This window comes from Salpingoeca rosetta, assembly GCF_000188695.1.
Source record: "Salpingoeca rosetta unplaced genomic scaffold supercont1.1, whole genome shotgun sequence".
NCBI classification, from domain to species: domain Eukaryota; class Choanoflagellata; order Craspedida; family Salpingoecidae; genus Salpingoeca; species Salpingoeca rosetta.
Window position 1 is genome coordinate 1,754,813 of NW_004457740.1, and position 15,765 is coordinate 1,770,577.

General features: G+C 56.1%; 4 protein-coding genes across 4 annotated transcripts in view; 2 read left to right on the forward strand and 2 right to left on the reverse strand.

The window, feature by feature from the left end:
* Positions 1-2,474, forward strand: part of PTSG_00392 (uncharacterized protein) — a gene marked incomplete at its 5' end in the record, with an annotated part of 3,455 nt that extends 981 nt beyond the window's left edge. The window contains 6 exons of the mRNA XM_004998884.1: positions 90-201; positions 482-557; positions 779-955; positions 1,595-1,698; positions 1,855-1,991; positions 2,214-2,474. Coding sequence (XP_004998941.1) covers positions 90-201; positions 482-557; positions 779-955; positions 1,595-1,698; positions 1,855-1,991; positions 2,214-2,324 — 717 coding nt within the window. The 3' untranslated portion in view covers positions 2,325-2,474. The remainder of the gene's footprint in view (positions 1-89; positions 202-481; positions 558-778; positions 956-1,594; positions 1,699-1,854; positions 1,992-2,213) is intronic.
* Positions 2,475-2,484: 10 nt separating this feature from the next.
* Positions 2,485-9,152, reverse strand: PTSG_00393 (uncharacterized protein). The gene is made up of 9 exons (XM_004998885.1): positions 8,746-9,152; positions 8,342-8,507; positions 7,893-8,015; positions 7,203-7,316; positions 6,791-6,973; positions 6,504-6,541; positions 6,048-6,257; positions 5,493-5,712; positions 2,485-5,205 (listed from the first exon to the last, which is right to left on the reverse strand). Exons 1-9 carry the CDS (start codon positions 8,946-8,948, stop codon positions 2,950-2,952), a joined length of 3,513 nt encoding a protein of 1,170 aa, XP_004998942.1. The 5' UTR covers positions 8,949-9,152; the 3' UTR covers positions 2,485-2,949.
* Positions 9,153-9,287: 135 nt separating this feature from the next.
* On the forward strand, positions 9,288-14,082 carry PTSG_00394 (uncharacterized protein). The gene is made up of 10 exons (XM_004998886.1): positions 9,288-9,948; positions 10,153-10,757; positions 10,996-11,141; positions 11,598-11,696; positions 11,909-12,032; positions 12,191-12,426; positions 12,599-12,693; positions 12,949-13,048; positions 13,258-13,311; positions 13,604-14,082. Exons 1-10 carry the CDS (start codon positions 9,369-9,371, stop codon positions 13,692-13,694), a joined length of 2,130 nt encoding a protein of 709 aa, XP_004998943.1. The 5' UTR covers positions 9,288-9,368; the 3' UTR covers positions 13,695-14,082.
* PTSG_00395 (uncharacterized protein) overlaps positions 13,999-15,765 on the reverse strand; it is a 2,941-nt gene continuing 1,174 nt past the window's right edge. Inside the window, exons 3-7 of the mRNA XM_004998887.1 lie at positions 15,429-15,559; positions 15,089-15,150; positions 14,766-14,925; positions 14,412-14,552; positions 13,999-14,298 (exon numbers count right to left, since the gene is read on the reverse strand). Coding sequence (XP_004998944.1) covers positions 14,176-14,298; positions 14,412-14,552; positions 14,766-14,925; positions 15,089-15,150; positions 15,429-15,559 — 617 coding nt within the window. The 3' untranslated portion in view covers positions 13,999-14,175. The remainder of the gene's footprint in view (positions 14,299-14,411; positions 14,553-14,765; positions 14,926-15,088; positions 15,151-15,428; positions 15,560-15,765) is intronic.

Genomic DNA, 15,765 nt, shown 5'->3' on the forward strand with positions numbered 1-15,765 from the left:
GTGTGTGTGTGTTGTTGTGTGTGTGTGTGTGTGTGTGTGTGTTTGTGTGTGTGTGTGTGTGTGCGTGCACTTGTTTTGTGGTGTGCCAGCATGAGCGCGGCATTGTGCATCGGGATGTGAAGCCAAGCAACTTCCTCTTCGCGCCTGGCGCCACGGGCTGCCTCGTTGACTTTGGCCTTGCTCGTCGCATCGCCGCAGACGGTGCGTGCATGTGTGTGTGCATATGTGCGTGTGTGTGGGTGTGGGTGTGTGTGGGTGTGGGTGGGTGTGTGTGTGTGTGTGTGTGTGTGTGTGTGCATATGTGTGTGCGCATATGTGTGTGCGTGCATGTGTGTGTGTGTGTGTGCGGATCTGGTGGACTCTCATCTTGCCCCCCCCCCACCCTCGATGCCCTGTCCCCCCCCCCTCCATCTTTTCAATGTCTGTCCATTGTTCTCATTCGCACCTGGGTTCACGTGCTCCGCTCGCGCCATGTGTGCAGACTACATGTTTCTCACGGCGCAGGAGGCATTTGACAAGGAGCTGGAGTTTTGCTCCCGCCACGCACCAGCACAACCGTGCGTTCTGCCGCTTGCTCTCTGCCATTCATGCACACACACACACACACACTGTTGCATTCCTGCATAAGCTGCATATGCCACTGTCTGTCCAATTGCAAGCAAGCAAGCGCCCTTTCCCTCACATGCGTGACAAACCACCAACGCAACCACGCGTACCCACAAACATTCCTGCTCCACCTTTCTCACCGCCATGCACCCAAACAACAAAACAAAACAAGGGACCTTGTGTGTGTACCAGAGGACGCTGTGCCCGAGGACGACGACCGCAAGTCGAAGCGGTGGAACCGGGCCGGGACCCGCGGATACCGTGCGCCGGAGGTGCTGCTCCAGTGCACCTATCAGAGCGCAGCCATCGACATGTTCTCTGCTGGCGTCATTGCCCTCGGCCTGCTCTCGTGAGACCAACCCCTGCGTGTTTGTGTGTATATATGTATGTATGTATGTATGTATGTATGTATGTATGTATGTATATATGTATGTATGTATGTATGTATGTATGTATATATGTATGTATGTATGTATGTATGTATGTATGTATGTATGTATGTATGTATGTATGTATGTATGTATATATGTATGTGCGTTGTGTGTCTGTGTTTGTGTATTTTGTATGTGTGTGTGTCTCCCTGCCTGTCGATTTGTCTGCTTGCGCCCTTCTATGTATCAGTTTCGTCCACTCCACAGTCTCCTTCATTTCCCCGCATCACACCCCGTTTGCTCCTCTGTATGTATGTATGTATGTATGTATGTATATATGTATGTATGTATGTATGTATGTATGTATATATGTATGTATGTATGTATGTATGTATGTATGTATGTATGTATGTATGTATGTATGTATGTATGTATATATGTATGTGCGTTGTGTGTCTGTGTTTGTGTATTTTGTATGTGTGTGTGTCTCCCTGCCTGTCGATTTGTCTGCTTGCGCCCTTCTATGTATCAGTTTCGTCCACTCCACAGTCTCCTTCATTTCCCCGCATCACACCCCGTTTGCTCCTCCCCCTCCCCACAAACGTCCTGGCTGCCAGCCACCGCACGCCCTTCTTCCCTGCTGAGGATGACCTCACGTGCCTCGCGGAATACATCGCCGTCTTTGGCTTCGTTCCCTTCAAAGACTTTGCAGCTGCCCTTGGTGCGCTGTCCGGGGGAGCGGGAGGGTGACATTGCTTGCTCAAACGACGCTGTCGTCATGCTTGTGCCTCCCACACAACGCAACCACACACTTATTTGCTCACTCGTTCACACTCATTCGCTCACTCGTTCACACACGCCTCGTGGGCGAGCATAGACAAGGAGCTTGATGTGGAATTTGGTGCCGATCCGCCGGACGAAATCGGTGTTGCACACGATCTGGAGGCGTTTTGCACCCGTCTCCGCTGTCCAGACGACGCCCCACTTTCCTTTCCCAAGGAGTTTTATGACCTGGTAAGATGGCAGTCCAGGATTCGACACCTGTCTGTCTGTCTGCCTGCCTGTCTGTCTGCCTGCCTGTCTGTCTGCCTGCCTGTCTGTCTGTCTGTCTGTCATTTTGTCTGTCTGTGTATGCGTTTACACACACACACACACACATTCGCTCACTGCCCATGCTGCACTTACCTTGCTCCCCTACCCTCTCCTTCTCCTCCTTCTTGCTCGCTCTGGCTGCAGGTGCGCGGTTGCCTGTCCATTGACTCGAGATTTCGACTGACAGCAGCGCAGGCACTTGCACACCCTTTCTTCCAGCAACAGCAGCAGCAGCATCAGCACATGGAGATGTAGCTGTTGTGGCCCATTGCTCAGAGATATGCATCGCTAACAGAAATGTAAATAACCGACAAGCACCCCCTGTGCTTGGTTGCCCTCGTCTTTAGGATATTCACACACACGCGAGCACGTGTGTCAGATGTACCAGTAAACAGCCCCACCAGCACAGACCCAATGCATTTGTCGTTGTATTGTTCCTCAACACACAATGTACACAAACGTGCACAACCACACTCACACAAACACACACACACACACGCACGCACGCACGCATCAAGAGGAGCACAAAAGCACACAGAGAGAAGCACCATTGCCAGGTGAAACCAAGCCAACCACCCAACAACTCATTATGGGTTTCCATGCACAACAAATCAAATTCCTCCTCTTCCCTGCTTGCAAGCAAGAAGTGTGAAGGGCTAACTGAACTCGTCAAACGACAATCAACTATTTTGTTCGGCAAACGCACAACGCAGCACAACAGCACACAATGCAACACAACACAACAACACACAATGCAACGAGAAACAGCATGCAACATGCAACACGTACAAAACGCAGCACAACACACCCACAATCAACTCGGCAAGCTGTCAACCTCCGCATCATGCCATGTCATGCCGCAGGCGAGCCGTTTCCGGCTTCAAACAGCGTCGGGTGTCTGCACATTGGCTGCACCGTTGGTGTGCGCATCCTCTTGCTGCTGCTCGTCGGCACCACCAGTGCTCGCCTGCACATCGCCATCTTGAGCGGTGCTGTCCTGGTGCTCGCTCTCGGCAGCAGCAGCAGCATCATCATCGTCGTCCTCCTCCTCATCCTCCGAGTCGCGGTCAATGGGGTCCACAAACCCCTCGGGGTCCTCGTACTCGCCGGCATCACTCTCGTACACGGCGCGGTCCAGCCGCTGCTGCTCCGGCGCCTCCAGCGGCTTTGGAAGCGTCGACGTCAGCACCCCGCTGTGGTCCTCGTCGCCCTTCTCCCCAGCAAAGTCCGTCCCGCGCCCGGGCTTGACCTGCCCCTCCATGATGCCTTCCTCCCGCGTCCAATCCGGCTTGACGTTCTCCAGCACGGCGCCATACGCGGGCGTGGCGGCGTAATCCTGTGGATACGTGTACGCCTTGTGCGGCGGCGCCTCCTTCGTGTCCCGCTTGATCTCCTGCATCACGTAGTTGGCCCCGTCCGCCTCCGTGTCGTACAACTGCTCCTGTGCCGCCTCCACGTGCTCCCGCACGCTCGTCCGCGTCTCCGCAAGGTTCGTGCTCAGGTCGTCGGTTGCCGCGGTAAACGCCTGCAGGTGCTGCGCCACGCTTCCCCGCAGCGCCTCGCCCTCCGTCTGCATCTCCTTGATGCCCTTCTTGTACACGCGCTCGCTGGCTGCCCGCGCCGCCTGCGCCGCCTGCTCGTCCTCCCCGAGGAACTTGAGCCGCTGCTCCTTGTGGTGCGTCGCCGTCTGCGCCATGCCGTCCACGTGCGTCGTCAGCTCCGCCTCCGTGTCCGCCGAGGCCGACCGCACGTTGTCCAGGATGCCCTGCGCCGTCGCCAGCTGCCGTGCCGTCGTGGTGCGCGCCGCCTTGACGCCCTCTTCCACCGCCGCGTCGTTGCCGGCAACAGCCTCGTTCAGCACCCGCAGCTGCGCGCCCTGTGCATTGGCCAGCTCCCGCACGTCGTCGGTCATGGTGCTGGTGCGGTCCTTGAAGCCGTTCACCGCCGTCTCCGCCCGCCGCTGCGCCTGCGTCGCGTAGTCGCGCACCTGCCGCGACACAAACGCCGCAATGTCCTCAATCACCTGCTCCGACTGCGCCTCGAGCTTGGCCTTCTCCTCCGTCAGGAACGACACCAGCGCCGCGTGGTGCGCCTCCAGCTGGTTCACGTGCGCGTTGGTTGCGTTCACCATGTGCTCCTCAAACCCGCGCAGCTTGCCCTTTACCTCCGTGGTGAACCCCTTTGACGCCGTGAGGAGGTCCCCGGCCTGCTGGTTGGCGCGCTCCGCCCACCCGTTCATCGACGCCCCGAGTGCATCGCAGTGCTTCCGCAGCTCGCCCAGCTGGCCGACCACGGCAACCTGCGCCTTCTCAAGCGCCGCCTGCATGTGCTGCGTCTGCAGCGTGGCGTCCTCGCGGCCGCGGGAGATGCGCGCCTTGCGGGCCGTCTCCACATCCTCCGCCTGCTGCACCAGGTCCTTGAACACGGACACAATCCCCGTGGCAACGCGGTTGATGTCGTTGGTCAGTGCCGCCGTCTCGCGCTGCCGCGTCCCGCGCAGCTCGGAGAGCATCGACTGCAGCCCAGAGTGCTGCGTGTCCTGCATGCCCTGAAAGTCCTGCACCTCCTGGATAATGTCGCGGAGGTGCGCAGACAGGCGCTCCAGATATGCGTCCGCCGTCTGCTCGTTGTGCACAGAGAGGCTCTTCTTGCGCGCAATCTCCTGGTGCAGCTCGTCAATGTCCACCACGGCGCCCTCAATCACCTTCTTCAGCGCCAGCGCGTCCGACGTCAGGGACTTTTCCGTCGCCGAGTGGGCGTCCAGCAGGCGGTTGCGCATGTCGCGCACAGACTTGAGGACCACCTCCATCGTGTTGCGGTCGGCGCGCAGGCCGTCGCGGTCCATGCGCGTCTCCAGCAGCTCCTTCTGCAGCGCCTCCTTCTCGCTGATCAGATCCGCCTTCTGGCCCGTCAGCAGATTCACGCCGCTCTTCAGCTCGGCCTTGCGTGCAAGCAACCGGTCAATCTTGCGGTGGGCGCGGCCCAGGTCCCGCTTGTGCTGCACGTTTTCCTCAAGCAGGTGGTCGCGCTCGCTCTTGAGCTCCTGCATCTCCTCCTTGTGCATCTTGCGCATGCTCTCGAGGTCGTCCACAAGCTGCTGCACACGCCGCGTCAGCCCGTCAATCATAATCTCATCCTGCAGTGTGATTTGTGGCGAGAGAGAGAGAGAGAGAGGGAGGGAGGGAGAGGGGGAGAGGGGGAGGGAGAAGGGAGGTAGTGAGAGTATGTTTGGGTGCTGTGGCGTGGCGGTGGACCAACACGCGCAAGTGCAGACAGCGGCGCACGTACAGACTCCCCCCCCCCAAACACACACACATACACACGTACAGGCAGGGAACGTGGGAAGCAGCAGACACCCCTTCGTCAAGGCGCACATTGTGCATCATGACTGCATGCTGCAACCACTCGTTCGCGTCGCCGTACCTGTTTCCAGCGAGGCAGCTGGGAGATGTTGAGTGCCTCCATGGCGCGCTCTGCATAGCGCAGCGTGCTGCTTGTCTCTGTGTTGGAACCCGAGCACGGGCTCACGCACGCGATAAACGAAGTCTTGCACACGCCACCGAGCGCCTCTGACAGCAGGCGCGTCAGCTTGGAGTCGCGGTAGGGGATGTGCCGCTCGTTGCATGCCAGTGCGTTGATGACCCTGGGGAAAAAAGGTGTTGGTGTGTGTGTGTGTGTGTGTGTGTGTGTGTGTGTGTGTGTGTGTGTGTGTGTGTGTGTGTGTGTGTGCGTGTGCGTGTGCGTGTGAGGCGGAAGGTGGACAATGGAAAAGGGCAAGAAGGAAGTAGTGTGTACACACGAACAATTATGCATGCGTTGGCTGGCATGAAATGCTTGCTGACGCATCACTGGGACCTCCAACGAAAGAGCACACATCACACGCCATGCAGGTCCCGTCAACTGGCACGCACACCTCCCACAAACACACACACACATACACACATGCACATGCACACACGCACAAAAGACAGTACGCACCTGCCGAGGGTGAGGAGACTCTTGTTGATGTGGCTTGCCTCTCGGGCTGTCAGGCCTGTGGCGCCGCTCTTGGAGATGTCCTCAGAGCCGGCGAGATCAACAAAGGTCAGCGTCGCCTGCACGGGCTTCTCGTAGCGCTTGAAGTCGACAATCAGCGTGAAGATGCGGTGGGCGCGGTTGGACAGCTTGTTCATCTTCGTCTCAGAGTACCTGCAACGGCAGAATGCGAGCGCCGTGACGGAGAATGGGGAGAAGAAGAGGTGGGTCGTGAGCATAGATGGACACTGGTGTCGTGAACACACGCGCACACACACACATAAACAAGCGAACACGCACATGCACACGCACGCACACGCACGCACACACACACACACACCCGCACGCACACACGCACACATGCACGCACACACGCACACATGCACACACGCACGCACGCACACAGAGAGGGGTGCTTACCGAGCCTTTGCTTCGGCTGCTTCAAGGAGGGACATCACCTATCATCGAAGCGAGGTGGGTTGAGGGTGCGGAGCAGGAAGAGCAGGAAGAGACAGCCCCCGTAAATGAAGCGGGCAGGTGCGAGTGAGTGAAGTGAAATAGTACAGCAAAGCACCTCGCCAAGGTGCCTTGGCAGTGCATCAAAGGGGGGCAAGAGCATCAGCACACGCCATGAAAGGGGCACTGCGTCGGCGTGTGTGCGTGAATGCATGCAGGAGACACATGGGGATGGACAACAGGCCACGAACCTGCGGCACAGATTCGACGGCCATTTCCTTGAGGCCCTTGCACACGCATCCACGCTTCTCGTCGTCCACGAGCACGAGGTTGTTGGTTGTGCGCGTGCTGCGCTTGCGTGTGCTTGGCTTCGACTTTGCGTCAAACAGGTCCTCCAGCTCCTCGTTGTAGATCTCAAGGAACGAGCACTTGACCTGCGGTACAGACCAAGCGGCGTTGGTCATGTGTAGTTATTGGTGGTCGCGGTGGCGGTGGTCGTACAATGGGGTGAGGTTGTGGAGGCGCTTGCGAAAACGCGGGAGCGAGACGCCACGCACCGAGACAAATGCGACATACAATACATGCACGCACACACACACACACGTGGCAGTGCAAGCGCAGCCTTGGTATGTTTCCGTATGGATGTGCACGCCTGTGGGTTACCTTGATATCGGTGTACTCGTGCTCGTGCAGGCGACGAAGCAGATGGGAGAGGGATCGCTGAATGATACCGTGCTGGTTCTCGTTGCTCGACAAATCACCGCGCATGGTGAACGTCTGCATGTACGTGTGTGCGCGCGTGTGCGTGCGTGCGTGTGTGCGCGCGTGTGCGTGCGTGCGTGCGTGCGTGTGTGTGTGTGTGTGTGTGTGTGTGTGTGTGTGTGTGTGTGTGTGTGGGTGTGTGTGTGTGGGTGTGTGTGCGCGCGTGTGTGTGTGTGTGTGTGTGCGCGCGTGTGTGTGTGTGTGTGTGTGTGCGCGCGTGTGCGTGCGTGCGTGTGTGCGCGCGTGTGCGTGCGTGCGTGCGTGTGCGTGTGTGTGTGTGTGTGTGTGTGTGTGTGTGTGTGTGTGTGTGTGTGTGTGTGTGTGTGTGTGTGTGTGTGTGTGTGTGTGTGTGTGTGTGGGCGTGTGTATGTGGGCGTGGGTGCGTGTGGGTGCGTGGGTGTGGGTGTGGGTGTGTGTGATGGTGATAGTGGCAGTGCAACAAGGATGAGATGTGATTGGCAACGTCACAGTGCCTGCAGCAATGCAAGGGATGGGTTGGCAGTGCAAGAAGTGCAGTGCATGAAGTCACACATGTATGCACATGCACATGCACGCACTTCCTTACACACGCATGCACACGGTTGTGCGCACCTTTCCTGCGCCGGTTTGACCGTATGCGAAGATACAGCAGTTCATACCGCGGCAGACTTGCTCCACAATTGGAGACACGCAATCATCGTACACATCGGACTGGGACGAGCTTGGGCCATACACCTGGCGTGGCAGTGCACACGTGGTTTTGTCGTGCGTGTTGTATTGTGTGTGCGTGTGTGTTTGGGATGTGAGTGTGTGTGTCATGGTTTTGCGCGTTGGTTGCGTATGTGCCACGTGTATGGGTGAGTCAATACGAATGAACAGCAAGAGCAGCTGCATACAAGCACGGGCTACGCGTGCGTGCGGCTGCTACTGGATGAAAACATGCACGGCCATACACACGCATGCACACACGCACGTACACACGCACAAACACATGCGCGCACACACACACACATACACATACATACACACACACACTCGCACACAAGCACACATGAACAAACCTTGTCGTAAGTGTAGGTGGCTGGGTTCCCTGCTGGATCACGCAGCTCAAGCGTGTTCTCCTCCGGGTCAACAGAGACACATTCCTCCTGGCCACTCTCGAGCTCCAGGCGAGGGCGCACACGCACGAAGACATCGACCTTGACGCCACCAAAGGCGTTCAGTGCACTGCCAATTGGGTGCAGAGCATTGCCACGGTGAGCATGATGGTCGTAAGAGCTCGTTTGAAAGTGGTGACTGTCACACAAGCGCAAGTTGCATCGGGTTCCGCCACAGCGGAGATGCCACTGTACCTTGACCACCTCGATTTCGTCGATCAAATTCAAACCACCACCAACAATTCCACAGCAAAACCAAATCGACGCGCGTCCCCCAAGGATGACTGCGAGTCATTGTCATGGCGTACCTGTTGCGTGCTTGGACGCGCTGGTCAACATGTCTGGTGACGCGCTGCTTTCCAGTGCCCTTTTTGTGGCCTGGGGTTGTCGACTTCTTGGTGGTACGTGTCTTGGTAGCGGACCGCGGCGTGGCGAATGTGGGACGCGTCGTCGTCTTGCTCACCACCTTTGCTCGCGGCGTTGTGGTCGCGCTTTTGGCTGTTGACGACATGGCTTGCTGCTTCTTGATGCTCGTTTGCTCGCTCCCTCACACGTGTATGTGTGTGCGTGTGTGCGTGTGTGCGTGTATATGAGTATAATGTGCGTGTGCGTATGCGTGTGTCAGAGACGTGGAACAAGGGACGACACAGTGCGTGTGTTTGAGTGAGGGGCTCGGATGGCGGCGGGTATGGAAAAGTGCGCAGCAGTGGAGGCATGCTGTTTGTGTGCTGTTTTGTGTTGGTGAGATTATTAGCAGGAATCATTAGTCAAAAGTCGACGTGGTTTCGCTGACAACAGCGAAGCAAAAACGCGCACAACGCAACCAAACAACTGAAGAAGCAGACGCAGAGGCAGAGGCAGAGGCAGAGGCAGAGGCAGACAGGCAGGCAAGCAAGCCAGGGGCATCTCACCGCGCACGCACCCACGCGCCATGGGGTGCTCGGCTTCGAAGAACGTGGCTGTGCTTGCCAGCAGCGCATCCAGGACCTTTGACCCTGATGGCACACAACCACACAAAGCAGCGAGCAACGACAAGAGCAGCAAAAAGAACGGCAAGAACGGCAAGACCGGCATGGCATCGGCGGCACATGTGCAACCACAGGCTGACGGAACGCGGTGCAACGACTCTGGCGTACCGTCTGAACTCGAACAAGAGGACGAAGCATCGCCGGGCAGCACCACCTTGCACTTTTCATTGTTGCCACAACAAGAGACCCCAGCACACAGCCACAACAACAACGAGAAGGAGGATCTCAATGAACAGCAACACGAAGAAGCGAATGGCATGCCCTTACAGAAGGAGCATGACCAGCCCAGCTGCAACCACAACATTGTGCAAACAGCCGAGCCACGCCCATTGCAGTTGTCCCCGGTCGACAACACGTGGGATGCGCAGGGCGCAACAGCCAATAGCACATCGGCGACAAGCACGCTGGAGCCCAGCCCTCTCAACACAACCACCACGTCGGCCCACCGTTTGCTCAGCCAAGCATCATCACCGGGCCTCTTTGGTGTGTTCAATGAACTTTTGTGTCTGTGTGCATGCGTGTGTATATCTGTGCGTGTGTGTGTGTGTGTGCATGCGTGTGTATCTGTCTGTGTATCTGTGTGTGTCTGTGTGTATGTGCACGTTTATGCGCTTGTGCATCCCTGTGAGATCGCGGCGGCTTCCTGCTTCTAACAGAACCCTTGTGTTGCTTTGCTGGGCGTTTCAGTGCACACGCGAAGCGTGGATGACTATCATCCCTCCGCGTTCTTTCCGAGCACACTGCATGAAACAGACGCAGAGGACAACAGCAGCAGTAGCACCTGCACCGAGGACAACGACGACGACAACCGTGACGGTGACGGCGATAAGGATGACGTTGCTCAGAGCGATGGCAGCGCTGCAGCTGGCGATGATAATTCAATTGGGTCGCTGCCGATGGGCGGGCTGGACGACGACGATACGCTCTCCAGGCCGCATCACCACACGCTGCACATTGAAGACGTGGACATTCGCCAAGACAGCACGCGCCCGTCTCCAACGCCAGATCCGCTCAGCACACACACGGCGGGCACCAGAGGACGTGGTGACGGTGTGCTGACGCCTCCCCTCATATCGGCCGCGCGCAAGTTCAGCCTCACAAACGTGCTGCACGCGCAGCTGCAGGAGCAGGCAGCGCTTATGGCCGATGTTGTGCACGAATCAGACGGCCGCACGGACGCGAAAATCATGCAGGAGTGGGACACGATGCGAAGAAGCATTGGAGATCGGCTGCAACTCGTCGAGGAAAAGCGTCGCGCAAGCGCACACGCAACCATCCTGCTCCAGCGCAAGGTACCGCAGGCGCCCGTGTGCCTGTGTCTGTATTTGCGTACGTGTACTTGCGTGTGTGTGTGTGTGTGTGTGTGTGTGTGTGTGTGTGTGTGTGTGTGTGTGTGTGTGTGTGTGTGTGTGTGTGTTTTCGTCTCCACACAGCAGCTACGGTGTGTTTTCACCTGCACACACCACCTTGCTGCGTGCCACGAACACATGTCCTCTCACGCATGTACGCACCACTTGTTATCCCCTGCAGTCGTCAGTAGGACGCAGGCCATCACCGGCAGCGCCTGACACTCGATCGGAAACGCTGCAGTCCGTCTACTCAGCCATTGGTAATCTGGCCAGCGATGTGGCCGGTTGCAGTGAGCTCTTCAATGCCCTCAACGCAGGCATCGTCAGGTGAGCACGACACGCCGGTGTGTGTGTGTGTGTGTGTGTGTGTGTGTGTGTGTGTGTGTGTGTGTGTGTGTGTGTGTGTGTGTGTGTGTGTTGTTTGTAGTGTTCTCTGTGTTGTCTCTATGTCCGTGTCTGTGTCTTGTCTCTATGTCCGTGTCTGTGTCTTTGTCTCTGTATCCGTGTCTGTATCTTTGTCTCTGTGTCCGTGTCTGTGTCTTTGTCTCTGTGTCCGTGTCTGTATCTTTGTCTCTATGTCCGTGTCTGTATCTTTGTCTCTGTGTCCGTGTCTGTGTCTTTGTCTCTGTGTCCGTGTCTGTATCTTTGTCTCTATGTCCGTGTCTGTATCCGTGCGTCATGTACACATGTGCGCGGGGACGACGCCACCACATCAAGTGTATGCTCGCCGACCCTCCACCACACATCCTCCCACCCCTCAATGCACTGTCACCACCTCTGCAGACCGTATGTCCACGATGCAGAGTACATGCTGCTGATTGATGCGCGTGATCACGCTGCCTTCACTGCCGGCCACATCATCACTGCACAACACAAGGACATGTACGTCTTGCACGCGCACGCACACACACACACACAGACACACATGTAAACATGAGAACATATGAACAAAAGAGTACCCACATTACAACCCATGCACACGCGAACATGAAAACATCCAAAGTCTTGTGTGTGCAATTGTCTGTACATGCGTTTACAAACTACGCCTCAACGTGCGTGTGTGTGTACTTGCGCGCTGGTGTTGTTGCATGCAGGCTGAACCCCATGATTGCCATGAGCGACTACAGCCTCGTCATCGTGTACGATGAGAGCGGCAGCGCGTCGGGCCCGGCCGCAGCAATGCGCGATGAACTCCTGTCCTCTGGCGTCCAATATGTGGTGCGCAATCACTTGCGTTATTACATGCTGCCTTCGCAACGAGCAATCATGCGTCGCGTGGTTGGTTTTATGGCACTTGTCTATTCTTGCGTGCTCATTCACACACGTGCACTCGCACACACGCACATATACATGCACAAAATGCAACAACGTCACAGACGCTGCTTAGTGGGGGGTTTGCAAAGTTCTCCAAGCGATATCCATTCCTGTCGCACGAAACGCAGACAAACGTGTTCGTGAGCCTGTCACAGCGCGAGAGCCTGCAGACATATCCATCTGAGATTCGCGTGCAGCAAATCTACCTGGGCAACTTTCTTCACGCCCACTCTGATGTGGTGGTCAAGGACTTGGGCATCACGCACATCCTCAACGCAACAAAGGAGCACGAGAACAAGTGCGTGTGTGTGTTTGTGTGTGTGTGTGTGTGTGTGTGTGTGTGTGTGTGGAAATGCTACGTCTTGCCCTGCGTGCGTGCATGTTCAGCATGCTGTGCGTCACTGTGCCTAAGTTGTCACTGACACACTTGCCCTTGCTTTCACTGCTCTCTCCTCTGGTTGCACTGCCAGGTTTCCTGGGAGTGTCACGTACTGCTCCCTGCGCGTCTCGGACGTTCCTAGCGAGAACGTTATGGACCACTTTGACATGGCTGCCAGCTTCATCCGTGAGTACATACGCTCTGTATCTGTGTGTGTGTGTGTGTGTCTGTGTCTGTGTGTGTTTGTGTGTGTCTGTGTGTGTGTCTGTGTGCGTGTATGCACGTTTATTTCCATTTCTTGCAAATGTGCAGTGATGGGCCAAGAGGCATGCTTCCAGTGTCGATTGGCACGGGTGATTGCAGTATTCTCGTGCACGTGTCTGTTCATCTGTGAGTTCTCATGCTGTGGTGTGACATGCGGGTGCTGTTGGTTGACTTCAGACAAAGCAGTGAAGGGAGGAGGACGTGTGCTAGTTCACTGCACCATGGGAGTGAGCAGAAGCACCACCTTTCTCACCGCATATTTCATGAAACACAAACAGTACGTGTGTGCGCATGCGGGGGTGTGTGTGTGTGTCTGTGTGTGTGTGTGTGTGTGTCTGTGTGTGTGTGTGTGTCTGTGTGCGTGTGTGTTGCTTGTCGTGTTGAGACAACGACTCCTGTTGTTGATCGCGTCCTTCCACATTTTACCGCAACTGACCGCAGCTTGCCACTTGCGTGCGCGCACACATGTGCTCGCGTGAACGACAGATGGACGCTGAAGCATGCCCTGGAGTTTATCAGCGATCGCCGCCAGGGCGTCAAGTCAGTTATTCCTTGTGCGCATGTTCACACGGACTTTTTTGACTGCGAGATGACGCGACTGCCGTGCATACGCACATGGCTTGAAGCTCAACCCAACCTGCTCACAATATCGTCTGTGTGTGTGTGTGTCTGTGTGTCTGTGTCTGTGTGTGTCCGTGTGTGTCTGTGTGTGTCCGTGTGTCTATGCGTTTTGTGTGTCTCTGTCTGTGTGTGTGTGTGTGTCTCTGTCTGTGTGTGTGTGTCTCTCTGTCTCTCTGTCTACCCGTCTGCCCCACGCTGTGTGTGATTACAGGCCAAACCAGAGTTTCCTGAAGCAGCTCTCCAAGTGGGAGGAAACCATCTTTGGCTCGAAGAAGACGGACATCGACCTCCTCTACATCTGATCAAGTCGCGTGTCTATGTCTGTGTGCCTGTGTATGTGTATGTCTGTGTCTGTCTGTCTGTGTCTGTCTGTCTGTGTACATGTGTGTGTGTCTCTCCGCCTCACTCCCGCATCTGTCTTGCGTGGGTAGTGCGCTTGTTTGTGTTACGTTTATGGGACAATTATATTTATTTTATGATGCTTCCTTCGTTTTACCCTCACCCTTTCTGACAACGAATGTAACTCGCCCTTTGACCGCCACAAGTGTGTTTGTATGTGTACTCGTGTACAATCTGTGGGCACTTCGATTCGCGCATGCCTGCTCCCAGGATTGCTGCTTGTTTATATACGTCACGTCATACAACACGATTTCATGTATGGTTCAAGAATTCAAATAACACGAGCTTCCCATGTGTGATGGCATTTGTGACATGCGTGATGATACACTCAAGGACAAGATTGTGCACACCCACACACACACACACACACAAAAGCTGCAGCAGCTATGTGATGCCAGCCTGTTCCATGGAATGGCAGCCGTCGTTGTCCACGAAGAACGACGCACGCTCCTCAGGCAGATGTGGTGCGAGCGCACAAGAAAGTTGTCGCTCAACGTCGCAGGCAGCCTGCACACATGTGCATGCATGTGTGTGTGAGAGAGAGTATCTTCGTGTTTTCAGAACAAGCCACGGCTCTCAAACCACACACAAAGACACAACTGCCCGCTGTTTGGTTCCACCTGGACCGACGCTTCGCGGGAAGTGATGCGTCGCACAAAATAGCGGGCGTTGATGCACGAGGACCACGCTAGACCGAGTGCTGGGATGACACGCGAGGGTGCAAACGACGGGAGAACTTCCTCAGGCACGTGCGCAGACACCTGCGGATATGTGCACCGGCGAATTATTGAACAGCTGTTCAATGAATGCCGCAGGCGCACGAACCCTACTTCAACGATCGCAACACAAACACACGCACGCACACGCGCACACACGCATGCACACATACACCGTGTACACACTCGCACATGCACAGAAACGCAAATACTCATGCAGGTATGCTCGTATTCATGCAAGCACTTACACTGCCTTACTTGGTTGATGCAGACAATGGCGGTCTTGTGTGCGTGTGCGAGTTGTTTAAGTTGGCGCCCAATATCAAACAGCACATGTGCGCGTGCCGCAGACTCGTCGAGGGCAAAGTCTGCTCGAAACAGCGCCGCTATGGAGTCAATCACCACCAGCCGCACGCCACTGCAGTGGTGGACAAGCAATGTGAGCGTGCGCCTCGGCTCAGCATGCAAAGATGACAACTGCGAATGCAAATCCAGCTGCAACAGCTGTTGCGCGAGGGACACGACGGTGATGGCAAGCAGCCCAGGATGCGATGGCACAACGAGCGCACACACTGGCGGACCTTGAAGACAGTAAACTCGGCAGTGCTTCATGCACAAACATCCAAAACTCATCTGCCGTGTTCTGCGTTCCACGCAGCCAAAGCATGACACCGCGCAAGCAAGTCAGAACAGCGAAAGTGAGACCATCACAGCCACTGACGGGCAAACAAAAAGTGCACGCAAACAGGAAAGGGGGTGAGCGATCACTGGTGAGACCAGCGAGTGCGTGCGCGCGCGCGCGCGTGTGTGTGTGTGTGTGTGTGTGTGGGTGTGGGTGTGTGTATGTGGTGTGTGTGTGTGTGTTTGGGTGTTGGGGGGGATTGGAAAAACACGCGGGTGAGATGTAATGTGGCCACTCACAATTCGGTTTGTGAAGACGTTGTCGCTCACGGCTATGCTGGCGAGAGAAGGATAGCGCTGTGCACAGTGCTTGGCCAGCTGGTGCCACCTGGACATGGGAAACCTGGCCTCTGTATTGATGAACACGGCACCTTCAGCAAGCGCACAGGGGGCAGGCGGATGCGTGGGAGCAGGTTGAGCACGAACGCAGAACAGAATGGTGCACGCAACAGCAAGATGCAGCCAAGTACAAACACAGTCCAAGCGACGCACACACACACACACACACACACGCACGCACGCACACACACACACACACACACACACACACACACACACACACACACACACGCACGAC

What these genes read in the sequence shown, in the direction of transcription:
- PTSG_00393 (XM_004998885.1), bottom strand. Translation starts at nt 8,948, where the DNA reads ATGTCGTCAACAGCCAAAAGCGCGACCACAACGCCGCGAGCAAAGGTG. An exon ending in ACGAGTACACCGATATCAAG is followed by an intron (nt 6,974 to 7,202) that starts GTAACCCACAGG and finishes TCTGTACCGCAG; the next exon opens with GTCAAGTGCTCGTTCCTTGA. An exon ending in GCAGCCGAAGCAAAGGCTCG is followed by an intron (nt 6,258 to 6,503) that starts GTAAGCACCCCT and finishes CTGCCGTTGCAG; the next exon opens with GTACTCTGAGACGAAGATGA.
- PTSG_00394 (XM_004998886.1), top strand. Translation starts at nt 9,369, where the DNA reads ATGGGGTGCTCGGCTTCGAAGAACGTGGCTGTGCTTGCCAGCAGCGCA. An exon ending in ATCATCACCGGGCCTCTTTG is followed by an intron (nt 9,949 to 10,152) that starts GTGTGTTCAATG and finishes TGGGCGTTTCAG; the next exon opens with TGCACACGCGAAGCGTGGAT. An exon ending in ACTGCACAACACAAGGACAT is followed by an intron (nt 11,697 to 11,908) that starts GTACGTCTTGCA and finishes TGTTGCATGCAG; the next exon opens with GCTGAACCCCATGATTGCCA.